Genomic DNA, 27,582 nt, shown 5'->3' on the forward strand with positions numbered 1-27,582 from the left:
TTGTTGAATGAATGAGAGAGAGTACTAAAAGCCTCTACAGTACTGAAGGAGGAAGAAATGAAAATATTTTGGATGGCCACTGGTGGGTTGAAAAGGTCTAGACTTAAAAGTATTAAAGGGCAGGCAGCCCTGGTGGCTCAGTGGTTTGGTGCCGCCTTCAGTCCGGGGCGTGATCCTGAGTTCCTGGGATCCTGGGATCGAGTCCCAAGTCGGGCTCCCTGCATGGAGCCTGCTTCTCCCTCTACCTGTGTCTCTGCCTCTCTCTGTCTCTAATAAATAAATAAAATCTTTTTAAAAAAGTATTAAAGGGCGCTTTTTGGGGGGATCTGCTACGGAAACAAGATGACAAAGGGGATGTCATCCTTCAGAATGCATCGCAATAAGACTCACACGTTGTGCTGCCACTGTGGCTCTAAGGCCTACCACCTTCAGAAGTCCACCTGCGGCAAGTGTGGCTACCCTGCCAAATGGAAGAGAAAGTATAACTGGAGTGCCAAGGCTAAAAGATGAAATACCACTGGGACTGGTCGAATGAGGCACCAAAATTGTATACCGCAGATTCAGGCATGGATTCTGTGAAGGAACGACACCTAAGACCAAGAGGGCAGTGTTGCAGCATCCAGTTCATCTTAAGGATTTCAACGATTAGTCAAAATAAATGTTCTGGTTTTAAAAAATTTTAAAAAGAAAGTATTAAAGGGCAATATAATGTCCTTTTCTCCTCCCTTAACTTCAAATAAAGTAGAGCAAACATGGGCTGGGCCTTCTCATTCTAAATACAGGCCTGTAATATAAAGGAAGTTTCAGAGGATGCCAAAAGCATAAAATATCAAGGAATGCCCTTTACAGACACTTTGGAATTTCTAATAGAGCTAAAAAATGGTGAAATCCAGATGGGAGAAAATGAGAAGAAAAGAGGAGTCAGTATAGTTTGTTAAAACACAGATTGCTGGGCCACATTCCCAGAATTTCTGATACTATAAGTGTTATTAGTTGTATAACATGTACCTCTAGGGAAATATACCAAATAACGTTTAGTGTGATGTCAAGTACACCTGAGTACTTAATGTTCTTTCACTTTGATGATGATAAGTATGAAAAATTCTAATACAGACCTAGTATCTCCTAGTTTGTGATACTTAATATTTTTTTAATAAGGGCAGGCAGATAGCTTTGCCCTACGGTGCACTGAAAGCCAAGGTATTGTCATGGCAACGCCTGGAAGCATCACACAGGGAATGGCATCACAGTGGAGGGAGAGGCATCACACACTAGGAGATATGGCAGGGATGCCAGAGGGCATTTTTGTACCACAGTTTCCTGTGCCACAGTCTGATACAACACACAACATACTTGGTTTCCCTTCTCTTTCCCTCCACCACACAGCACAGTGTACACACATATGCACCTACATTTTAAAAGGAGCTAGTTGGAAGACCAAGGGGAGACACATCCAGATCACACACAGGAAGTGAAATGCAAAAAAAAAAAACACTCCTCTCCTGAAGAGAGACAGACAGAGAGAGAGAGATGTTTCCCAGGGAACTTTGGTTAGATTTAGGGTGGATCCTATCCTTTTACCCACTATACTCAGCCCCTAATTCATTGTGTGCTAAACTCATACCTCTGCAGCAGAGGGAATGGCTTGTTGCTTTGGGTTTGATCTAGATGTTTGAAAGTTATGCAGATGGAAGGAATTTCACCCATATTTATATACTGCACTTCATTAATCATCAAGCTGTATCTAGGACTACAATACTGTTCTAAAATCTCTTAGGTCTTTAAGACTTTGAGACTCAGGGTTGTGAGATCAAGCCTCCTGTTGGGCTCTGTACTGCATGTGGATCCTGCTTAAGATCCTCTCTCTCCCTCTCCTTCTCCTTCTCCTTCTCCCTCCCCCTCTGCCTCTGCCCTCTCTCTCTCTCTCTCTCTACCTCTCTAAAAAAAATGCCATCTTTATTCTGGCTCTTCTTGAGAATTTCCCTTGGCAGGGGGTGGGGGTGTGTGTGCTGGCTGGCTCAGTCGGTAGAGCATACAAACTCTTCATGGGGTTGAGCCCTGCATTGGGTATAGAAATTACTTAAACATTAAAAAAAATCTTAAAAAATTTCTCTTTGCCAAACTCAACTGTTTGTCAACAGGCCAATACAGTTATAGTGGAAAGCCTGCACTGTAAACCCCATTGTTCCTTCAGGGCCAGCTCGCAGATCTATTTAGAGAATGTGTACTTTTAGGGGGAGAAAAAAGGGCCCCAGAGTACAAGGGAACCTTGTGTGCACACTCCTTAGGCCACATGGGTCTAGCGGAATGCACACTTGGGCAGCCAAGATCCCAGGCAAGTTTCACCAATGGGTTCTCATCCATGTGTGCTGCTGGGGTGAAGGACTCAGAAACACAGAGCAAAACTTCTCAGGGTCAGATTCACTCAATAGTCAGCCTCTCCAGGCCTCTGAGGAGTGTTTTTGGAGGGTGGATGGGGTGAAGAGAAAATGTGCAGGTTATCCCTGAGGCCAGAGGCTAAATAGACCACAGTTCTCTGCTTTCATGAAAGACACATACCCTTGCCTTTGCTTTTCTGTAGTTTCTAGATACTATTGTCGAGACAGCCATGAAACATGAGAGCTAGGGACGACCAGCAAGGCCACAAAGTTTAGACCTTCACTTCAACTCTAGCTCCCATAGCTGGAATCCTAGCTACTGCTCTTTTCCCCTGCACACACGTAAAAGGCTGTCCAGATAATCTATTGGAAGAAAAAAATAGTGAGAATTGCTGATCCAGTGCTGGGAACCATTATGTAATCCAGCTGGAATTTGCTCCATATCCTCCCAATGAAACGGGAAAAGGACACGGGAGGGAAACACATTGAGATACAGCAGTGTTGGCAAAGGCGCATGTAAAGGATGTTGAACAAGCATGATTTTTGTGAAGGGTCCAATGAGTTGGCCCCTGTCTGCTGCTCTGGACTCAATTCTCATTACTTCCTCCTGGGAACTCTTTTCTGCCACAGCAAAACCACACACCTTGGCTCATGGCACCTCTTTACTCTTCCCCTACACCTCACAGAGGCACAATTCAGATTCAGGCTAATCTGATTCCAGAGTTCTGGAGCTTTCCAGAGGTAGGAGGAGCCAGAGTGAGAGAGAGGGCTGCTAAAAACAGTGCCTGCCAGTCTCTGCCAAGGGCAAAAAGAGTAGCAAAATCAAATTGCTATTTGAATCTGCAGTGGGCGTGGGAACAGGAGATGGGCAAACATCAGCATAGCCTGAGAAGAAGTAACTCTTAGAACTGGGCTGTATAAATGGTTGCCATTTATCGGATGGTAAACTCTTACATATCTCACCCTCAGAACTTGACACATTGTTCTGTGAGGGTTTGTGTTGTCATTGATGATATTTATTATGCCTGAAACATACCCAGGTAACTAGTTTTTTTATGGGAGGAGGAGGGTGTATGCCAAATTCTGGTTCCTTCTGGATGTGTGTACACTGGGATACTGTAGCTGAGCCTCACTTCAGAAGGAAGGTGTGAGATATAAAGCACTGATTTCAATTTTAGTTCTGTAGAAATATTTGGGAAGCCTGCTTGGTGGTGTTTTCATGATTAAAAATGACCCAGTACATGTGCTTGACAGGAACATGAGCCACAGCAGGCTTGACATATGCTTTTTCCCATCTCCATATGTTTCATTTATATCTTAATCCATGGCCTTGGGGAATAGCTGGGTAAGATGGCACTTTGGGGACCACTGTCACTTGGTCTCATGCTATTTTCCTAGCCTATGGTATTCACACATCCCCCACTACGAGCTGGAATTTGGCCCTGGGCCTGTGGAATTGCTATAGGGCTGACTGCAGGGGAAAGAAAATTTGAAATGTGAAATGAATTTGTTCAAATGTGAGTCAGGGATGTGTTCAGTCTGTTTATAGAAGGAGGAAATGACATTTGAAGAAAATTGGTTCTGGGAGAAATGCTGTCATTATATAAGCTTTTGAAATTTAGTGACTGGCTAAGGCGAGTGACAGATGGGCTAACCTGTCAAGTACCCAAACATGCCCTTTACCCATTACGGTGCGGTGGCCTGGGTCCCTGGTTCGGCCACCAAAAGACTATTTGACCTGACTCTAAGTTTCTGCATCTGTAAAATGAGGATAAGAACAGTTGCCTATAAGTATTCTGTTGATAAAGTGGATCAGGTACAGTTCTCAGTATGAGCTCAATATAAAATAATTAATAGTAATAACAGCTAACATTTTGGAGGCACGTATCACATGCCAGGCACTGAGTTATGTGCGTTTTTCACGTTGTCTCACTTATTCTTGACAATTAGGCTACAAGGCCAGTGGAATTACCCCCTCAAATGCCTAATACTATTGATAATTATAAATACAGCACACAGCTCAGATTGGAAAACACAATTCAGGATCCCTGGGTGGCTCAATGGTTTAGTGCCTGCCTTCAGTCCAGGGCATGATCCTGGAGTCCTGGCTCGGGCTTCCTGCATGGGGCCTGCTTCTCCCTCTGCCTGTATCTCTCTGTATCTCTCATGAATAAATAAAATCTAAAAAAAAGGAAAAGACAATTCTACACTTTCTAATCCTGCCTATTCACCTCCCACACCTTTCCCTACCGAGTTTTCATTTGGGCCCAATGAGTTGGCCCCTGTCTGCTGCTCTGGACTGAGGGCTGGACATGTGTCACAATGTGATAGGATAATAAAGACAGGAGACCAAGAGAACAAGCATTTTTGGAGCTCAAATGCCTGAAGATGGGTTTGCAGTCAGAGACCAGAGATGGAGTTTTCATGCAAATAATAATGATTGTGTATAACTCTCTAACAGAGAGGTTTGTTTGGGGGAAACAAACATGGGTATCATTCATATACTTGAAATCTTACAATAAACCAGAACACTAAAGCTTCACAGTGTCACTACCCTTTGCATCACTGCTCCTCACCCTCCTTTCTTCTCTGCTTTCCTCTGCTGTAGGGGACAGGGTAAGGTCTATTCCCTTGAAGTGGCTTGCAGTCAGAAACCCTGTCCACCCACCCACAGGCACATCTCCTCGTGGGAGAAGGCACAAGGACAGAGCAGATAGAGCCCAAACACATAGATTGCACCCCTAGGATACTGGCAGTCCCCTCATTTCTTACCAATGGACATGCCCTTAGTAGATCTTGCAAGAAGAGAACAGTTCTTTTAGGAGAAAGACAAAGAGGGAAGGACATGTGCCTTGAAGAACCTTGGGTCTCTTAGGGTTAACCCAGGTCACACAGCCCTCAATCCATCCTGGAAGGACAGCTTGTACATGGGGGACATAGTGTCTCCTCCACGACAAGATTGTTTTAATGCAAAATGAAACCAAAGAAGGTTCAAGTTTCCCTTCGACCTTGGGGTTGTCACAAGCACAGAATTTCAACATTGTTCACTTACACTATCTGTGCACAGCTCCAAATTCATTCTGAGCACATTCCCCATTCCCCGCCATCTCTGCCAATTCTCCAGGCGTGGGATAAATGAAGCCCTTTCAGTCAGGTCTCCAAAATTCGTGGAAATATTAACGGCAGGAATATGACATTTGGAATTGTATGTTGTTGTAAAGTAGGAAAGGCAGTTACATTTTTTTCTGGTGGCATTTTTGAAACAAGTTAAGGAACACACCTGAGGATGAGCTTCTCTGAGCTGGGATTCTCAGAAGCACCAGAGACAGAAAAACTCAAATGATGACTTATTTGATAGCTCAAAGGCACTCCCCATTTTGAGAGCTTAGTCAGCTTCCTCTTTATTTTACAAAGGAAACAATTTAGAGGGTGTGACTTGTCCAAGGTCACAGGGCTAGTAAAATGGCAGAGTCATGTGTTTAAATGTCCCATTTTCAAAATTCTGTTATACACAATCCAATCCTGGCAGGGGGGGCTTGTTGTGTGTGGAAATTAATAAGATGATTAGTTGCTGTGAAGATTAAATGAGATAATGTCTGTAAAGTGCAGTGCACCATAGCTACACAAAACTGAATGAATATGTTCTAGCCGTCACACATTTTCTTTCTTTTATATTCACATCCACATATATTTTAGGTTTACATAGTTGTAATGTTTATGTCTATACCACATTGTGATCTTTTTTCATTTAACATAGCCTGCATACTTACCATTTTAATGCCTAAAAACATTCCATCTGGTCGGTAGACTCTACTTTTTTTAGACACTTTACCATTATTGAACATTTGGGTTGTTTTCAGTTTTTCATCCTTATAAATAGTGGGGCTTAGAGCAATCTTACATAGCTTCCCACCCTCCCACCCCCGTGCCCCTTTTGGGGTTGTTTCCTTAGAATATGTTCTCAAAAATGGAATGAGACCTAGAAAAAGCTCTCAAACCAGATTGCTCTTTAGAGAAATACCACCAGTTGACTGTGTTTGTGTGTCACCAGCGATGGGAAGATATATTATTGCAAAAAAAAAAAAAAAAGTGGTTTAACTGTTCTGTCTAGGCATAGAAAAGGAACTTGGGTATTCTTGCCGGAAATTTCCTTTCCCGGCCCCCACCCCCGCCCCGCTCACCCCACCCCGTACCCTTGGCAGTGATAGTGCCCTCTTAGCCTTTTTCTGACTTCCTCCGCCTGCTCGGTGTCTTGGAACAAAAGTGACCATGCTAATACAGAACGGGATGAGCAGTTTTTTATATTAAAATCTAACAAAAGCCTCACACGGAGCACGGCTATCCCAAGAGCTTCACCCAATCAAATGCTGGAGATTCACTTGTGAATTTGCATCACAAACAAAAAGAGGATTTGGGTTTTTTTTATTTATTTATGATAGTCACACACACAGAGAGAGAGGCAGAGACACAGGCAGAGGGAGAAGCAGGCTCCATGCACCGGGAGCCCGATGTGGGATTCGATCCCGGGACTCCAGGATCGCACCCTGGGCCAAAGGCAGGCACTAAACCACTGCGCCACCCAGGGATCCCAAGAGGATTTGGGTTTTAAAGAAAAGTCTGCCATTTCAGAAAGAAAAAAACCCAACTGTGGATCTATTTATCTGTGGGCTTAAATTTGAACATTTGGCCCACTGGGCTTGGGATGCCTATTCTGACTTCTGTCACTTACAAATTGTCACTGATTTAATAAGTTACATTTTCTTTTTTTTTTGTAAAGATTTTGTTTATTTATTCATGAAAGACACACACACAGAGAGAGAGAGGCAGACACAGGCAGAGGGAGAAGCAGGCTCCATGCAGGGAGCCTGACATGGGACTCGATCCCAGGTCTCCAGGATCACGCCCTGGGCTGAAGGCGGCACTAAACCACTGAGCCACCCGGGCTGCCCAATAAGTTACATTTTCGAGTGTCAAGGCCCTTTGCCCTCCATGCAGCATTTCTTTAAATACTCAAAACTACCCTTGGAGTGAACACTGTTAACATCCCCATTCTATGGATGAGGAAACGGGAGCTTAGAAAGATATTTAACTTGCCCAGAGTCACACAGCTAGGAACTGCCTGAATTGTGATATGAACTCAAGATCTGCTCCACTCAAAGGCCTTTGTGCTTGACCTTGTCCTGCCTCTCAAGCTCTCGCTCTCGTTTATGATCCGGTGACTCATCTGCCACACTGACTCCAATGTTGTTTCAAGGAGCAAATGAGACCAAAATCCCCAAGTGCTTTGTAACGAGTAGACAAAACATTGTATAAAGTTGGGTAGGCACTTTATCAACGTCAGGCATTGTCACTTGGATTGATTTTAGCTGAGGTGACTCTATAGGACTCTAACAGGATCACCTAGCCCCGCCCTAGGCTTTCTGGAGAGACTTGGTGGTGGTTTCTATCCTGAGAGCAGTTTCTGTGGAGTGGATCCCCGATCATATTTACACTATGCTATCTGCAAAGGCAGTGCTTCTCTGTGAGGGACCTGTACATTTCAAGATGAAACTCACCTGAATTGAAGTTCTTGTTCCTTATGGTGTTTTGCATGTTTCAAAAGGAGGTAGATGAGCTAAACAAGAGGTGGTACTCAGAGACTCATCTTCCGAGCAAGCTGGGCTCTTGTAGGTCTTATTGTAGTGGGCAAATGACAAAGTTAGGGGGTGAGAATGGAAGAAGTCACAGTCCCACTTCTTTTCCTAAGAGGAGAAATCGAGAGTTAGACACAGTTCATCTTCATACTGAATCAGAGACTGTTAGGAGACTTTGGAAGAGGCTTGAACATCCTCTCCCATTCCTAATTTCCTGAGGATGGCTTTACTGCTTTTGTTAGCAATGTATGCACTGTCCTGTGTAGCAGACTCTGTCATGGGGGAAATTTGGGAACAGAATGTCTTCAGGGATACCTGGGTATGATACATCTGCCTGTGACATGTCTCCCTGAGTGTGATGTGCCTCTGTCCCTTACATGCATGGTCTCAAATTCTTTTTTTTTTAATTTCCTTACGTCATCACTACACCTAACACGTGGCTTCAACTCAAGACCCCGAGATCAAGAGTCACATGCTTCACTGACTGAGCTGGCCAGGCGCCCCTGGTGTTTAATTCTTGTACAATCCTAGGAAGTCGATACTATTCTTAAAGGCCTTATTACAGCTGAGGAATTCCAGGCTCAGAGAGGTTAACTAATCTGCCTCAGGGTTCACCATTGCTAAATGAAACCACTGGGCATATTTATCTCCCCAAAGAAGGAAACTGGAAGAGATTGTAATGGAGTTAAGAGGCTGGAGTTCTAGTTCCCACTCTGCCACTTCACCTTACTGGTATGACCTTGGCCAGAGCCCTTTCTACCTCTACAAGTTAAAGGGTCCTGTCCAGTTATTGCTTTGGTTTTTTGTTTTTGTTTTTTTGCTTGTTTGTTTTTTTTTTTTTTTTACTTATGAGAGAGAGAGAGAGAGGCAGAGACATAAGCAGGCTCCATGCACCGGGAGCCCGATGTGGGATTTGATCCCAGGTCTCCAGGATCGCTCCCTGGGACAAAGGCAGGCGCCAAACCGCTGCGCCACCCAGGGATCCCCTAGCTTTGGTTCTTTTATGGCTTTCCTCCCTCCGAAACCTGTGCTAAAATAAAAATAGAAATAGAAACAGAAAGTATGGCGATGTTCCCAAATCAAACATTAAATGATAGAGATCTTCATGCAAGGGACGATAGACCCTTTTCCTATTTGGCAAAGCTAAGTGTTGCTGCCACCTAGTGAAGAAAAGGAGCATGGCCTCTGGGCCAGGTCTGGTCCTGTATTGGCCTAGGGAAAAACTGGCAGAAATCATTCAACTGACTGGCTAATTTATGGGATTTCACAGATATGTTAAACCTTACTATGTTTCTGGAAGCCAATCTCTCCCTTTATCTAAAATGAGGTTAGGGCAGCCCAGGTGGCTCAGCGGTTTAGCGCCGCCTTCAGCCCAGGGTGTGATCCTGGAGACGCCGAATGGAGTCCCACCTCAGGCTACCTGCATGGAGCCTGCTTCTCCCTTTGCCTCTGTCTGTTCCTCTCTCTCTCTGTGTGTGTGTGTGTGTGTGTGTGTGTGTGTCTCATGAATAAACAAATAAAATCTTTTTAAAAAATAAAATAAAATGAGGTTGGGAGGATGACTGGGTAGCTCAGCGGTTGAGCATCTGCCTTTGGCTCACGAGATCCAGCATAGAGTCCCTGTGTCAGGCTCCCAGCGGGAAGCCTGCTTCTCCCTCTGCCTAGGTCTCTGCCTCTATTTATTCATGAGAGACACAGAAAGAGAGCGAAAAAGAGGCAGAGACCTAGGCAGAGGGAGAAGCAGGCTCCATGCAAGGAGCCCGATGTGGGACTCGGTCCTGGATCCCGAGATCACGTCCTGAGCCAAAGGCAGACGCTCAACCGCTGAGCCACCCAAGCGTCCTGATCTTTAAAAAAAATTTTTAAAAATAAATAAAACGAGGTTAGGAGAGGGGCTCCTGGGTGGCTCAGTCCGCTAAGCCACTGAGTCTTGATTTGGGCTTAGGTCATTGATCTTGGGCTCCTGAGATCGAGCCCCATTCACAGGCTTGGATCCTGCTTAAGATTTTCTCCTCCTTCTCCCTCTGCTCCTTCTCTCTCTCTCAAAAAAAATTTAGCTTTTTAAAAAATTTTTATTTATGATAGTCACACAGAGAGAGAGAGAGAGAGAGAGAGGCAGAGACATAAGCAGAGTGAGAAGCAGGCTCCATGCACCGGGAGCCCGACATGGGATTCGATCCTGGGTCTCCAGGATCACGCCCTGGGCCAAAGGCAGGCGCTAAACCGCTGCGCCACCCAGGGATCCCAAAAAATTAGCTTTAAAAACAAAATTAGGTAGAAGAACTTCTCTGGGCCATATTATTAAGTACTCTTGGGTACTCTGACCCATCTCTGGCCTCCTTCAAGTGTACCTATCCTATGTCCTTTCCCACACCCACACTCCCACTATAATCCTAGAACCCTAGGTCTGAGCAGGAAGGACCCATCCTCAGAGAATTTCTATGGCAACCTATGTCATAGTACAGAGGACAAGGGTTTTGACTGAGGTCACAGAGGCAGTTAACGTAGGCAGCGGTAACAATAGCGTATTCCCAGAATTCGGAAAGGTGGTTTGATAAAATCCGCCCAGAAGAGATGAGATTAAATGATTTGCAAAATCACTTTCCCAAGAGAATAGCTCCCAGGCCTGGAGCAAGGTTTGGAGATGTAATCAATGATATTTACATATTTAAAGAAAGCCTGAGTAGTTCTGGTGGGGAAGAGAGGGTGGTCAGGCCAGAAACCCCAGGAACCCTCCCTTATAGCAGCTTTAAGCACCACAGGATGTTCGATGTTAAAGGAAGTGCTCCCTGGGACTCCCTGAGGCTCCCAGCCTGGAATCTCCATTTCCGGAGAGACATTCCCACCCCAGGGCTCCCAAGGCACCAGGTGTAATCTTAGCTTTCCCCTATGCCTGCGGAAAAGAATTCTTAGAAGTGAGAATGAAAGCATTGGCTATTACAGGGTAACATGCATCTGCTAGAATGTATTTTAAACAATCAAAAGTTTTTAGAACGACAATAAATCACTTGCATCTAGTTGAGGGGATCCACTTACTCTTGTAATACTTCCTTGTACAATCAGCAATCTTAAACATTAAGGCTAAAATGGCTGACATCAGCAAGGGCATCCACTGAGTCAGGGGCTTTGCATTGTCTCATTTCCATCTGACAACAGTCCAATGAGGTAACAGTGATTATACAACTGAATAAGCTGAGGCTCAGAGAGCAGTGTACCCAGAGCCCCACAGCTCCCCCTGACTTTCTCAGCCCCTGATTACTACCCTGTACCACCCTCCTCCCTGCCAGCTCTAGGGAGTGGAAGCAGGAGGTGCGCGTGTGCACTCTGGCTAGTGGACACGCACATTTCCAACTCGTAGAAAGGAGTCTGTCCTCACCAGCCCATCCCAACCCCCTGCAAACCCCACCAGAGACCAGGGCAGGGGCATTCTGGTGATCCAGCCTCTCCTCAGGGAACTGATCCACCGGTTTGCTGGCTAGTTGCCTGTAGGGGGAGAGATTACCTCGGGAAAACATTTTCCCTAATTTACAACAAATGTTTGCTGGGCGCCGGTGAAGGGGGAGACAGACTAGGAGAACAGGTGACTAATTAAGGGAAAGAATTTTTGATTATCTGTTGTTTCAGATTATCAGAGCAATTGCTTCTCTCTCTTAACATGGATAATTAAGAATTGACCGTGTAGTTAAGTGATTCAAACCCTCCTCGCTCACATAAAATTCTCTTTGGTAATAAACAAGCATGCACAGAATTATTCGCTGAAAGGGATGGACTTCCTTCCAGTGTTTGTTGGCAGATACAACCCCGTCCTCCTCCCATTAAATTATCAATTAGGCGAAGAGCTTCCTTAAACAAGAACATCTATCTATCACCCATCTCTCTAATACGTATATATCTCTGTAATATGAACAGAATAAGCACAATAGTAATACTACCCTCGTCCCACCTCTCCCCACACTTTTGACTCTTTTTGGTTCCTTAGGCTAAGAATACGTGCTAAGGCTTATAGAACATTTTACGCTGTCTCTGTATAGTTTTTTTCAGGCGGGGAATAATAAGGGCATTTGGAAAATGTGAACAGGAAACAGTTGAACACAAGCTGAGAATGCTGTTAAAAAGAGGAAGTGAGTCGGAGACTAAAGGAAACTTTGTGTTGGGAGGGTCATCAAAAAAAGACCTTTTTTTTTTTTTTTTTTTTTTTTTTTTTTTTTTAAAGAGGCCATGCCTCTCATGCCTAGGCCCCATGCACCAAGTCTGGACTATAAGCAGAATTTTCAGCTGTTTCCTGAAATAAGCCCAAGGTATATTGACCACAAATTGTTTTCCTGGGGTTGAGATTATCACACATTTCATTAAATCACCCCACCCCTGGTTTTCTAGCCTAGTTTTAGCATGTTTTAGATGCTCAACAAATATTGAGTCAAAATGTAATCAGGTTCTAGGCTTCAAGAATCAAGTGGCTTTCTTCTTGTTAAACAGCAAAAGAAATGAGGAACTTTCAGAGTGTAAAGGGGAGGCTGTAAAGAGAGTAAATGTTCTCATCTCATTTTATATGAATCATAGCTGTAATAATGCAGCCAGCCACAGCATGGGCAGCTCTTCAGTGGCTGGTTTCAGCCACCTTCCAATCCAGCCGTCTACCTGTAGGGTACAATTCACGGAAACAACTGTTTAATTAAAAAGAGAAGACTGCGTGTGTGTGTGTGTGTGTGTGTGTGTGTGTGTGTGTGTGTGTGTTTAATGCAGAGAAGCTAGAATTGAAAAGAATTTTTAGTATGGAAAAGAATTTTTAGAATTAGGACAATTCTTACTACCAGGAGGCTGTGCTTACTTACGTGGTGTGTGAGAAGTTCCCAAAGACACCCCTTTATCTCTCTAGCACCCCCACAAGTCTTCCTCCTACCACCTGTGACAGCTACTTAAAACCCCCAGTGGGGAGCTAAAATCTGATCTCTAGTGGCCTCTGTTAAAATCATGCATTTGGGAAGAAGAGGGTAGAAACCACCTGAAATCTTGGCAGGGAGCAATTATTATGTGCCAAGCATAATGCTGGCAAACATGCATATGAAAAGATGCTCGACCTCATTAGTCATGTAGGAAATGCAAATTAAAGCCACAGTGAGATACCACTGCATACCGGATCAGGTTGGTTAAAATAGAAACAAAGCAAAAACAAAACTGATACTATCAAAATGCTCACAAGGATGCAGATTATTTGGACCCCTGGAATATTGCTGGTGAGAGGAGAAATCTTCAAGGAGAACAGGAAGAAAATGGTACTAATTTCGTCTCTTGTCTAGAATGGACCTTTTCCTGTTGAGGGCTAAAATAAAGTATTATAAGCAGGTCCTGACTGGGGCAGTAGCTAAAAAGAGTAGTGGCCACGTGTTATGTAGTGACTAGATCATTCCAGAGTAAAATGAAGAACTCTGGAGAAACACTTAAGTTCCTGGTCTCAGCCCAAAGACGGGAAGTTTATTTGACATTCTCTCTATTAAAATTACATACTTCTGGAAAACTAATTTTTTAAAGATTTTATTTTTAAGTAATCTCTACATCCAACAAGGGGCCACAACCCTGAGATCAAGACTTGCGTGCTCCACTGACTGAGCCAGCCAGATGCCCCTGGAAAGCTTTTTTTTTTTTTTTAAAGATTTTTAAAAATTTACTTTATTATTATTATTATTTTTTATAATTTTTTTTTTTAGATTTTTATTTATTTATTCATGATAGTCACACAGAGAGAGACAGAGAGGCAGAGACACAGGCAGAGGGAGGAGCAGGCTCCATGCAGGGAGCCCGATGTGGGATTCGATCCTGGGTCTCCAGGTCGCGCCCCGGGCCAAAGGCAGGCGCCAAACCGCTGCGCCACCCAGGGATCCCTACTTTATTTTTTTAAAGTAAGCTCTATGCCCAACGTGGGGCTTGAATTCACCACCCTGTGATCAAGAGTTGCATGCTCTACCAACTGAGCCAGTCAAGCACTCCTCTGGAAACCTAATTTCCACCATTGAGACAATACATGTCTCCTTTCAATTTTAAGAAATTCGTCACTTATTTTTAGTTTTTAAAAAATATTTTATTTATTCATTTGTGAGAGAGACAGAGACAGAGCATGAGCGGGGAAGGGGGGAGAGGGAGAGGGAGAACCCTGCTCAGCAGGGAGCCTGACATGGGGCTGATCCCAGGACCTTGAGATCATGACCCCAGAAGGCAAACATTCAACTGACTGAGCTACCCAGGAGCCCCAGGAATTGATCTCTTCTTGGGGTGGTGCCTGGGTGTCTCAGTGGGTTGAACATCTGCCTTCCTCTTGGGTCATGATCCCAGGGTCCTGGGATCGAGCCCTGCATGGGGCTCTCTACTCAGCGGGGAGCCTGCTTCTCCCTCTCCCTCTGCTGTTCCCTTCTTATGCTCTCTGGTGCTCTCTCTCTCTCTCTGTTAAGTAAATAAAATCTTTTTAAAAAGAGAAATTGGGATGCCCAGGTGGCTCAGTGGTTGAGTCTGCCTTCTGCTCAGGGCCTGATCCCAGGGTCCTGGGATCAAGTCCAGCATTGGGCTCCTCACAGGGAGCCTGCTTCTTTCTCCCTCTGCCTCCCTCTGTGTGTCTCTCATGAATAGATAAAATATTTTTTAAAAATAAGAATAAATTAAAAAGAAACTGATCACTTCTATAGATTGCTTTTACTAGGGAGAAGTTTGTGGAATTGGGGGTGGGTGGGAGGGAGGGACAAAGGGAGGGAGGGTGCTCTGCTCCCTTTGCAGAGCTTCTGGGTGCCTGGTTGAATTCAGTGCTACCTCTGACTGCCTCCTGCAGCTTTTTAGCCCTCAGGTTTACCTACAGATTTACTGTGTTGCAAATGAGTCCCAGCAACCTAAGCTTCCTAGGATTGGTGACCCTTGGAAACCATTTCCTGATAAGGGGATGCATGTGGCCCCAGGATTTACTGTACCTTTCTCAATCAATACTAATTACTTCCCTGCATTAATGGCTTCTGCTTTCAGCGAGACTAGGGCACCTCCTCAGTTCTGCCATTTCCCTGACAACGATGAATTATAGTCAAGGTTATGCTCTTACCTCCACCGGACTCAAATCACCCTCCTGGCTTGAGAGCTCCGGGAAGCTTTCTAGACAGATGTTGCCATGGTTCTGTTTGCTGGACTACCTGCCAATTTGGTTAATGTAGGTAAATACACTTATGCTCTCTGCCTTTTACCTCTGGAGGGGACCTGTCTGCAGTTAATTGAAATAAAGAATGCCAAATAATCTGAATAAATATACATTGTGTTACACAGGGCAACTAAATCAAGCTGAAGAGTCAGTCTAAAGTGATGACTACTGTAGAGAAGCAAGAGTGCATTGTCATTACGTGCCTGAATTGCTCATGTGGAGGTCATTTTTTTAGACTAGAAAATGACCAATGATTGTACAATCAATAGGGTTGCCAGCTGGTTGATTTCATTCCGGTTAGTTTGGCCAAATACCATTGACCAGAAAACAATCCATCTGACTGTGATCATTTCTAATTGTTCTGACAGAATTGATTGATTGAGGATTTTTTCACCCATGGAAACAGACTTGTTTTTGTAAGGTTTTAATATTTAGGAATTTGGAGCCCTTTCCCTCTATAAATGATTCAAAGGTTCCATTCCTTTTTTAGACAAAACACACATCTGCCTGAAGGCTCAAAGATGATAATATGATGCCAATTACTTGCATAATCAAATCACCAAACACTCTGGAAATGACTTACCTTTTTGCCCCAAGTCCTGCAGCATCTTGGGGGTGACTTTCATATCTATTATCTCTTTCCATCTAGAACACTCTGACTCCTGGCATCTCCCAACACTTATAGGGCCCCTTTCAAATGAGAAGCCCTAAAGCTGACCTGAAGCTTCATTAGCTGTTTTAAATTTATGGTAAAATTCCTTTTGCAGAGCACCTATCTTAGTTTTGAGTTGTTAAATAATTAACATGTCTATATTATTAATATCTTCCTCCCCTAGTAGACTCTGTCCTGTGAGATCGGGGACCATGTTTAACTTTGCCGATCATTGGGATAGAACAGGCACTCAATAAATATTTCTTTGCCTAGCACAGTGCCTGATGGGGCTCAGTGCTGGGCTGAATGGAACAGTTAGGAGAGGCCCTACCATTCCCTCACCTTCTGTAGTCAGAATGCCAACCTCCAAATAGTCGATGTAAACAAAGCTGGCTGGGTATACTTATGAGAGGGGAAGAATAGGGAAGGAAGCTGGCCAAGACTGGGAAGCTGGAGGTTACTGGTTAGAGTGGGGCTGGGCCTGCTTTAGCTCCTACTGTTACCCTTCAAAGCCTCATGGGGGATGGGCAGGAGGCTGTGCACAACAGCAAATACAAGGGAAAAGGTGCAGGAAATCAGAAAGCAGTCATTGAGCATCATTAGAATGAGCTAGTAATAATCATAATAACTACCATTTACCAAGTTCCAGGCCCCATGCTCCATACTTTCCCATACATTATCTCATATCTTACTCATAATGAGTCTGTGAGAGAGGTATCTCCATTTCGTGCTGTGGAAACTAAGACTCATGTTGATACAGAGTTTGGCAGTATTCCCATGGAGGTCCAAGGCACTCTAACCCTGGTCTTTCTGAGTTCAGAGCCAGAACTCCCTTTTAACCACTGCACTATTAGCCAGAAGAAGAGTGCAAGTGTAGAAACTTGCAGAGCCTTCAGTGAGTGGGGGGTCAAAGTAGCTTCCAGGGTACAGTTTGATCAGTTGCTAGAGAGCCAGATGGAATAGATTTATTGCCGACTGGGCAGGGGACCTGTAAGAAGAGGATTTGGCCTGAGCCATGACTAGGCTGGAAGCTGGGTGGGACCAGAAAGAATGAGACCAATAGCAATTAAAGGGAAATATCCAGCACCTAGGAGAGCTCCAGGCTTGCTTCTCCTGCATGGGGCAAAGCTAGACCTGGCAATACTATTGGTCCTCTCCTTGGCCCAAAGATCTCCCCCAGGTCAAGCAATCTACTCAGGGATGTGACAGGGTGGCATTCACTGCTGTGGGCAGCTCACATGTAGGAGCTGTGTGTTAAGGAGATGAGCTGTATGTCAGACTTCTAAGTTGTAGCCTAGCTGTGTCCCTGAACCCAGACCCTGCTCTGAATTCTCCAGCAGTGGAACGGCAGTGACAGCTGTGAAAACAAGCAGGCTTGCTCATCTTGGCATTGAGTTATAGAGCACATCATCATTATGGAGGGAGTCAGTAACATCTGTCTTTCCTGGCCTTTATTTAACTTATTCTACTTAGGAAGCCTCTCCATGTTCCCACTCTGTAACTACTGTAAATGATGCAAAAGAGGAGCAAGAGACAGAGACAGAAAGAGGGAGAGAGAATTAATTTACCACTGGGTGAAATGAAAATGTACTGAAGTGTAATGGAATTTCATTAACTTCGGAAATGATGATGAATGCTGTCCAAATAATTCTTACTAATGCATAATTCACAGCTGAAAATAGAGCCAAACTCTCCTAAAAAGCACATCCATTTATGCCCCCAAATTAATTTGGTATGTTATTCAGGATGGTTGACAGGATAAAAGATCTACTATGAAATGTAATCATCTATTAAGATTGGGAATCTAGGAGTCTTTCTAGTTTAGTAGATGAGGGGAGCTGATAACAAGTGGCATCTTGAGAGGCAGACACCCACAGTCCTCATTCTCATAATTTGAATCTCCCCAAAGACATAATTTCAGACATAACCACGGAGAAGTTAGGATGAGCTTTGAGGTCTCCATAGCAACCACGACCCAGTTCATATATATATCCCAAAAGGAAATTAAAATCCCTTTCAACAAATTTAAATGGGGTCAGGAAAAGGCCCATACCTTTCCTGACTGGCAATGTTTTTACATTATATGTTTATATAATATATAAATTATATAGATCATATATTATATACATTTACATATAATTACGCAGAAAGGTTTAAAAATTACTTTCCCATTTTGTGATACTGTCTTTCCTATTCCACAAACTCTCAATGACATTTATCACTTAATGTCTCAAGACATAATAATCCCTTCTTTAAAACCCACTTATGCTTTTTGTATACTCAGGAGAGTGGTAATGGGGGAGAGACCTTTTCACCTTTAGATCTAACACAAACTGTGGTTGGCAGAGAGAGAACATTATTACGAAGGAGGATAGCTATTGGCCCAGCTTCCACCAATGGGAATGCATAGCTTCAGAGGCCAGTCAACATCTCACAATGGAGGCATCATGGCTCTTCTCCACCTTCAACCAATTAGAGAGAACCTTGGTCAAACATATGAATAGTAATGTCAGGATGACTTCTGGAACCCTCTGAATTCCTTCCCCAGGGTGGATTGTGCTGGGTAGAGGTGGAGGTGTTATGGGAGAAGCACTACCTTCCAAGGTCACCCCTACTTGTCTAAATGGCCAGATCTTATGATTTAAGGTGCTGGGGTGGTAAACAAACACATTGGCTGCTGATACAGGAGCATCTGATTCAGAAGGCAACCACGATTTGGCAGCATCCACCAATGGGAAGCCTCATTTGTAGGACCATCAACACCTCACAATGGAGGCATCATGGCTTCACCCCACAGTGGGTCCCTTAACCACTCAGAGAGTACCTTCTTGCTGACATATGAATAGTGATATCAGGGATGACTAATGCTACCTTCTCAGGTCTTTCTCCTAAGATGAGGTCTAGTGGGTGGAAGTGAATATGTCATGGGGCCTACTACCTTCCAAGGCTACCCCTATTCCTCCTAATGGCTTGACCCTATGATTTGGAATGCTTGGGCGGTAAATGAGCACATTGGCTACTGATACAGTGTTAGTGATTAAGTAGAAGGGTAGCCATTGGGCTGGCTTCCACCTATGGGTGACCTTAGTTTGAGGGGCCATCAACACCTCACAATGGAGGCATTGTGACTCCTCCTCCCAACCAGGGGGTCCTCTCAGCCACTCAGAGAGCACCTTGTTCTGACATATGAGTAGTGATATCAAGAATGACTTAAGATATCTTCTACTCATTCCCATAGAACTAGATTTAGTGTGAAGATGGACGTGTTATGGGGTGGGGGGGCATTAACTTCTAGGGCCATCCCTATTTACCCAAATGGCCCTACCTTGTGATATGGGTACTGAGGCAGGGATCAATCAGTACTGAGGACATGATTAAGTAGGAGGTAGCCATTGGGCCAGCTTCCACCAATGGGAGATCTTAGTTTGAGAGGCTGACAACTCCTCATAATACAGGCATCTTTCTCCCCTACATGAGTCCTTTAGCCAATCAGAGAACCCCTTGTATTGACATGTGAATAGTCACATCAAGGATGACTTCTGCTACCCTCTCAAGTCCTTTTCCTAGGATGAGATCTGGTGCATAGAAGTGGATGTGTCACGGGGAACTACTACCTTTGAAGGGCACCCCTAGTACTCCTAATAACCTATTGTTAAGGAGTGCTACAATTAAAATCGAGCCCATTGTCTGCTGATATGGAGGTCTTGATTAAGTAGGATGCAGCTATTGAGCCAGCTTTCACCAATGAGAAACCTTTGTTTTCAAGGCCATCAATATCTCACAATGGAGGCATCATGGTTTTCCCACCACTGCCCCTCCCAAGTGGCTAATGCTACCCTTCATTTTTTCCCCTAGAGTAGGATTCAGTGTGTGAGGTAGAAATGTTAATGGGGGAGCACTATCTTCTAGGGCCATCCCTATCCCTCTTGCCAGTCCTACCCTGTGATATGGGTGCTGAGGTGGGAGTCAAGCACACTGGTTGCTAATACAGAGTATGTGATTAAGTAGGAGGCAGCCATTGGCCAGCTTCCACCTATGGGAGTCGTTCATTTGTTAGGTCATCAACGCCTCATAATGAGGTGTCATGGCTCCTCTCCCCCTCCCCTGTGGGTCCCTCAGCCACTCAGAGAGCACTTTGTGCTGACATGTGAATAGTGATATCAGAGACGACTAATACTATCATCCAATACTATCATCCCAAGAACTTTCCTAAATGAGCCTAGTGAGTGGAAGGGGATGTGTCATGGGGGACTACTGCCTTCCAAGGCCACTCCCATTCCTCTTGAAGGCCTAATTATCATGTGAGATGTTGTGATTGGAATCAAACCTATCTGCTGCTGATACAGAAGCCTTAAGTAGGAGGCAGCCACTGGCCGCTTCCACCAATAGGAGTCCTTCGTTTGTTTGTTAGGTCATCAGCGCCTCACAATGGAGGCGTCATGACTCCTCCCCTCCTCCTCTGTGGGTCCCTCAGCCACTCAGAGAGCACCTGGTGCTGACTTGTTAGTAGTGACATCAGGGATGACTTCTGCCACCCTGAGTTGCTTCTCCTACAGCAGAATTCAGAGTGTGAGGTAGAAATGTTATCAGGGGAACACTACTTTCTAGGGCCATCCCTATCCCTCTTGCCAGTCCTACCTTGTGATATGGGTGCTGAGGTGAGAGTCAAGCACACTGGCTGCTAATACAGAGTATGTGATTAGTAGGAGGCAGCCATTGGCCAGCTTCCACCTATGGGAGTCCTTCATTTGTTAGGTCATCAACACCTCACAATGGACGCATAATGGCTCCTTTCTGCCATGAGTCCCTCAGCCGCGCAGGAGAGCACCTTGTGCTGACACATGAATAGTAATGTTAGGGACTTCATCTCTCCCTCTTAATGGCTTCTCTTGGGGTAGAAGTACAAATTAATAGGGCCACTATCAACTAAGAGGTCCCTGAAATCTTTCCTGCGTTGGTATCCCCACCTAGTCTCCCTGCCGCTATTCTGTGGTGTCATAGACTCCTTATATCACAGTAACCAGATATCCCTTGTGAAAGACCCTTGCCCTTGCCTGTTCTCATACCTAGGGTTTTACATGCAGTCATTGAGGCACATCACTTACCTTATGGATCCAATGTGTTTTCTAAGGCATATATCAGTTTTTCATACTTTAGAGCCTTTGGAAACTGCTCCTTAGCAGGCTTTCAGGACCCCATGTGGCTTGCTCAGTCCCCTCCAGCCCCCCACCCAGGCTCCTTCCCACCATCTGTGCTCTGGGTGTGTAGGTATCAGTGCTTACTTTTGGCCTGAAATGTTTGTGATTTCATCTCCACCCATACTAGTGCTACTTACCTTCCAAGAATAAATGAATAAATGAATAGTAAAGAAATAGTCTCTTTCAGAGACTTCCCCCTCTAAGCCCTAGCTTGGTGACCACTGTGCTACTTGTTCTATGTACCTCACCCCCCACACCTCCCTTTGCCTTGCTCTTCTGATGTGACCGCTAACCTGGAGGGTGGATGGATGTTGGTAGCTCTCTGGATATGAGCCTTGTCACCACGAAGGTGGGTTTCTGATGTCTTCATCTAGGCTCTTCTCCAGTGTCTGGGCTGTCCCAGGGACTGAGCCTGTATTTATACCCAGGTCACGCCCAGGTGGCACTATTATGTGCTAACCAACCCACTATGACCTGGCCTGCACTATGACATAGGTGAACCAGGACTAGGTTATGTCCGAATATATTTCAATGACTGAATACTTTTCAAGGTAGAAGAAACATAATCATGTATAAGCACAAAGACTGATAAAATAACCTTCCCACAAAACTGTTCAGAATTCTGGATTCACAATCCTGCTTCTCCTTTTGTTCATAAAGAGCATGAACAGGTGCGAGGGCTGCTGCCTTACCAGCTCCATGACACTCGTCAGAGGCCTATTGCTTACTTGAGTCTTTTGTCACATCCAGTAGCCCAGCCACATTCTCCTTGTTTCAGAGCTGTAAGAGCAGTGGCTAAACATGTAAAACTTCAGCTAGGTCAGTTCTAATTAAACCTAATGGTTCTTTATGCTTTTGTATTAAAAAATCCTCTGGGGATCCCTGGGTGGCGCAGCGGTTTAGCGCCTGCCTTTGGCCCAGGGCGCGATCCTGAAGACCCGGGATCGAATCCCACGTCAGGCTCCCAGTGCTTGGAGCCTGCTTCTCTCTCTGCCTGTGTCTCTGCCTCTCTCTCTCTCTCTCTCTCTCTCTCTCTGTGACTATCATAAATAAATAAAATAAAACAATTTAAAAAAATAAAAATAAAAAAATAAAAAATAAAAAATCCTCTGGGTGGGGCGCCTGGGTGGCTCAGCAGTTGAGCATCTGCCTTTGGCTTGGCTCAAGATCCCAGGATCTTGGGATCAAGTTCCACATCGGCCCCCCACTGCGGAAAGCCTGCTTCTCCCTCTGCCTCTGTCGCTGCCTCTGTCTCTGTGTCTTTCATGAATAAATAAAATATTAAAAAAATAAAAATAAAATACCCTTTGGGTGATGGTCACTAAGGAGGACACTTGATGGGATGAGCACTGGGTGTTATACTATATGTTGGCAAATTGAATTTAAATAAAATATTTTTTAAAACCCTCTTGAACTAAACAACAACAACAGTGCTCACTTGGGGGTGCCTGGGTGGCTCAGTTGGTTAAGCGACTGACTCTTGATTTTGGCTCGGATCATGATTCTTGATTTTGGCTCAGATCATGATCTCAGGATCTTGAGATCAAGTGCTGATTTAATTTTTGTGATAAGTTTATATTTTACGAGTAAATTTAAGTCTGTGATAGCACATCCTATTTGTCCATTTCAGGTTTTTGCTGTTCATGTATGAACAATTAACAAGCACAGTTAAATCAGCATTACTCAAGGGAGACTCTAGAAGGTCTGTGCAGTGTATGGATAGTTGTTGTTTTAACAGAGACAAGTCGTTTTGGGGTATCTTTTCTCAAGCAAAGGAAGGAAGCTGGGTTTATAGTGTTGCAGCAATGGGCAGTGGTGTCCGAAGGAGAAAGCAACACCTTATGGGATGTAGGTAACAAGCTAAAAAGTAGCGAGCATTGGTTTTGGGTTTTTGTTTTTAAGAGAGAAAGACAGGGACGCCTGGGTGGCTCAGCAGTTGAGCATCTGTCTGTCTCAGAGCATGATCCCGGGATCCAGGGATGGAGTCCCTCATCCGGCTCCTCCTAAATCAGTTCAATGGCTTAATTGGTTGTCTTTGCCTAGACTGACCAAAGGCCAAGAGATAAGGGATATTTATATTGACAATGAATGGTTTTGGTTAATCTGACTTCAAAAAGCTTTGAAACAAAGAAGCTTGCTGACCTGGACAGAAACACCTGTAAAAACGGACCAAGTCAACAACTTTTTAGATGCTGTTATCTTAAGGAAATAGCTATAATACAAAAGGGGAGCACAATTCAAAGTGTAAGGACCCAGAGTCTCCTAAGAAAACAAGTAGCTTTGGCCCAGATAATTGCTCCTGTGATCACTCAGAAAGGAGAGGACTTTGGAGGAATAAATAGATTCTTCTGAGATTGTTGTTAACTGTCAGAAACAGATTGTCATTAACTGTTGTTAACTGTCAGAGATAAGCCTTTTTTTTTTTTTTTTTTTTTTTTTTTTTTTGAGATAAGCCTTTAATTTGGAGAAAAAGATACCTGGGAAATACTTGAAGGCTCATTGCATGAAGAGAGTATTTGGCACTGTCAGTGAGGCTACTTGGTAGTGCCAAATCCTTTAAAATGGATTTTAGGGATCCCTGGGTGGCGCAGCGGTTTGGCGCCTGCCTTTGGCCCAGGGCGTGATCCTGGAGACCCGGGATTGAATCCCACATCGGGCTCCCGGTGCATGGAGCCTGCTTCTCCCTCTGCCTATGTCTCTGCCTCTCTCTCTCTCTCTCTCTCTCTCTGTGACTATCATAAATAAATAAAAATTTTAAAAAAATTTAAAAAATAAAATAAAATGGATTTTAGCAAGAATTCTTCATGATATTATCCAGCGGAGATAGACTGGCCATGATATTACATTACTGTTGGTGGGAGTAATTTTAGAGTTATTGTCAAAATGTTTCCAAAACATGGTCTATCAGCTAACAACACCATCCTGGGTAAACTATAAAGTGGGTCATGGATGGAAACCAAAGCCTGGAGGGCCCTTTGAACACCTCCAAATAGATTTTATACAAATGTCTCCTCAATAGGCTATAAATATGTCTGGTTATTGTTCATTTTCAGGGTGGGTTAAAGCTTGTCCTGTCAGAAAGAATAGCCCTGTATTAGTGTTCTAGGGCCGCTGTACTAAAATACCACTTACTGGGTGGCTTACATAACAGAAATTGCTTGTCTTACAGCTCTGCAGGCAAGAAGTCTGAAATCAAGATGAAGGAAGAGTTGGTTTCTTCTTCTTTTTTATTTATTGATTGATTAATTTTAGTAAGCTGTATGCCCGACATGGGGCTTGAACTCACAACCTTGAGATCAAGAGTTACGTGCTCTACTGACTGGGCTGGCCAGGTACCCCAGGTGGGTTTTTCCTGAGGGAAGGGTCTGTTTCAGGCCTCTCTCCCTGACTTATAAATGGCTGCCTTTCCCTATGTTTTCTCACATCAATTTCCCTTTCTGTGTCTTTCTTTCTCTCTTTCTTTCTTTCTTTCTTTCTTTCTTTCTTTCTTTCTTTTTTTTAACATTTTTAAAAAATTTTTTTATTTATTTATGATAGTCACAGAGAGAGAGAGAAAGAGAGGCAGAGACACAGGCAGAGGGAGAAGCAGGCTCCATGCACCGGGAGCCCGATGTGGGATTCGATCCCGGGTCCAGAATCGCGCCCTGGTCCAAAGGCAGGCGCCAAACCGCTGCGCCACCCAGGGATCCCTCTTTTTTTCTTTCTTTCTTTCTTTCTTTCTTTCTTTCTTTCTTTCTTTCTTTCTTTCTTTCTTTCTTTCTTCTTTCTTTCTTTCTTTCTTTCTTTTTCATGAAAGACTCAGAGACAGAGGCAGAGACATAAGCAGAGGGAAAAGCAGGCTCCCCAGGGAGCCCGATATGGGACTTGATCCCAGGACTCCAGGATCATGCCTTGAGCCGAAGGCAGACACTCAACCACTGAGCCACCCAGGCATCTCATGTGTGCCTGTTTCTGTGTCCAAGTCTCTCCTTTTTGTAAAGACACTAGTCATATTGGATTAGGGCCCACCCTGATGACCTCATTTCAACCTAGCTAATTATATCTGCAAAGACCCTATCACCAAATAAGATCACATTCTGAGGTCCTGGGGGTTAGGACTTCAACATATGAATTTTGGGGGCACAATTCAACACATAACAGGCCCTAAATGTGGCAAAATAAAATGTTGATTTCATTTTTTTTTCCAATCTGGGGCATTCCAACTTATCTCTCCAGTGACAGGGAAACTAATTTACTAGCACTGTTATTAAGGAGCTCTGTAAATGTCTCCCTTTTACTTAGAAACTCCACTGTCCTTATCATCCAGAGTCCTCATGAAAAGTAAAGAGAATTAATGGAACTCCAATAGTAAAACTAGCAAAGCTCTCAAAAAATACCTTAACACTTATGGCTTAAAGTATTACCATTAGCTTTAATGTCTATAGGATCAACTACCCTCTGGGACCCACAAGTTATCTCATGAATTAATAAGGATTAATGAAATAATAAGTCCTATGTGTTTGGAAATTTTACCTCCTCCCCAGCCTTGGATTCTACCCTATTACAATCAGATATGATTAGTTCATATGAGACAGTCATACTGTACCTCAGGCTTTATCACCAATAGGTGCAAGCCGCATTTCCAAATATCTACCTAAACAGACTCTATATGCTCTCTGCAAGTTGGATATTTTGTCTTCTGGAAAAGACTGAAGAAAAACTGCTCTTGAGTTTTCACAAAAAGGACCTTATTAGGTCCCATTAACAGCTATCATAGCAGTAAACATCCAAGGTTTTCCAACTCATCCTTGTTTTCCAACTTAAAAGATGTATGTCACTTGAACCTGATCACCAGACATTCTTCACTTGGACACCTTAAGCTTTAGATTCTCAGGAATCCTCCAGAAGTTGTTGACTTCAGAGGGGACAGTTTCTGCCCAAGATGACAGAACAAGATTAATTTTCTGATTCTCCAACACACTCTTTGTTCTTTTATTCTCCCACTAATTTTGCTTATTATTCTACTTTGATGCCCTTTAGAACACTAATGTGACATCCTTTGTTCCCATCTGATTATTTCTGCCTCCTTATGTCTCCTTCTGCCTTTGGAAAGACAATTCAAATTCCCTTATATATTTCTTTTTTCTGTAACCACTGCCGTGAATTTAGCTGACTGCTGGATCTGTTACCCCCTACCTATCCCTGCTGACAAAAATTCAATAGCTATTCCTTTAAACACCACAGGAGGTAGGTTCCCTTTTATAGGTTCCTTTTGGTACTTGTCTCCTTCACAGTGTTAGCCCCAACTTTTGGTCTTATAAAAATTGGACCTTGGTACACCTGGGTGGCTCAGCATTTGAGCGTCTGTTTGCCTTTGGCTCAGGGCGTGATCTTGGAGTCCTGGGATCGAGTCCCACATTGGGCTTCCTTCATGGAGCCTGCTTCTCCCTCTGCCTATGTCTCTGCCTCTCTCTGTGTCTCCCATGAATAAATAAATAAAATCTTAAAAAAAATTGAACCTTGACCTCACATCAACAAAATGCTTCTGCTGAAGTCCTTATAATCTTATCAGCAAGTTAGAGTCAACCAGGAGTAGGCACTGATATTGGGGATTTTCCAGTTGTCCTGGCCTGTTTCTTTTCCAACTGCTTTGTGAAAACTGTTTAACTCCACTAAAGGGATTTGTCCATCTCGAGAGACACAAATCAGCTTACTCTTGTAGTAAATAATAGTTACATTTCTAATATAATCTGTGCTTCACTAAAGTACTACTTTTATGAGGATATCAGACTTATACCTTGAGAAGGACGCCCAGAAACCTCTCACATGAGGCAAACACAGGTTATCCAGGAGAACTTGCAAGAGGGATAATTGATTCCCTCTTTACACCTACACTATGAACTGCAATCCCATAAAGTGGAGGACTACAACTAGATGGGTGGCCCCAAACTTGTCTCTACCACTAATAGAAGTCATAAATGACATACTTCTTCTCTGGAACCCAACAGACTTGTCTAAATTCATTAGCTAGTATTGTCACAGACAATCACCTACCCCTCAATTTCCTCCTAGCCAGCCAAGGGAGAGTTTGTATTACAGCAAATATTACTTGTTACTTTTATGTAAATAATACAGGGCAAGCAGAAGAGTTTGTGACTAAGCTAAAGGAAAAAGCCACCTTCTAGTCTAACACAGACTTGATTGGATTCTGGGACAAATTTTCATTAGCTGGGTTTCATAACCTAGGCCCCTAACTTCAAGACCTGTTACTGATACTTTCTTTGGATAATTACTTGTGTTACATTGACTGATACAGATCTCCCAGTCTTTTTACACTGACTTCTGACTGTGCAGTCACTTTCATATCAGAAAATGCAACAGTTCATCCTGTAGCAAGCAGGAGAGACTAAGTCCAACTCAACTACAGACTTTGTTTTCTAGATAGCCATCCTGATCAGCAGTAGAGAAATCTGGGTATCATGAAGTAGTGTCTTATAGCTGGATTTCATCATCTCTTGGCCAAGAGAGAAAGTAAAGAAGCAGTCCCTGTCATCCAGGAAGTGGTCTGATGCTC

General features: G+C 43.8%; 1 protein-coding gene across 2 annotated transcripts in view; it reads right to left on the reverse strand.

Moving 5' to 3' along the window:
* The window catches only part of MAP7D3 (MAP7 domain containing 3), a 59,646-nt gene extending 38,186 nt beyond the window's left edge, over positions 1–21,460 (reverse strand). For both annotated transcript variants that reach the window (XM_038588419.1, XM_038588414.1), the window contains exons 1-2: positions 21,323–21,460; positions 7,934–8,119 (exon numbers count right to left, since the gene is read on the reverse strand). In XM_038588419.1, coding sequence (XP_038444347.1) covers positions 7,934–7,970 — 37 coding nt within the window. In that variant the 5' untranslated portion in view covers positions 7,971–8,119; positions 21,323–21,460. The remainder of the gene's footprint in view (positions 1–7,933; positions 8,120–21,322) is intronic.
* Positions 21,461–27,582: the final 6,122 nt, after the last annotated feature.

This window comes from Canis lupus, chromosome X, assembly GCF_011100685.1.
Source record: "Canis lupus familiaris isolate Mischka breed German Shepherd chromosome X, alternate assembly UU_Cfam_GSD_1.0, whole genome shotgun sequence".
Lineage (NCBI taxonomy): Eukaryota > Metazoa > Chordata > Mammalia > Carnivora > Canidae > Canis > Canis lupus.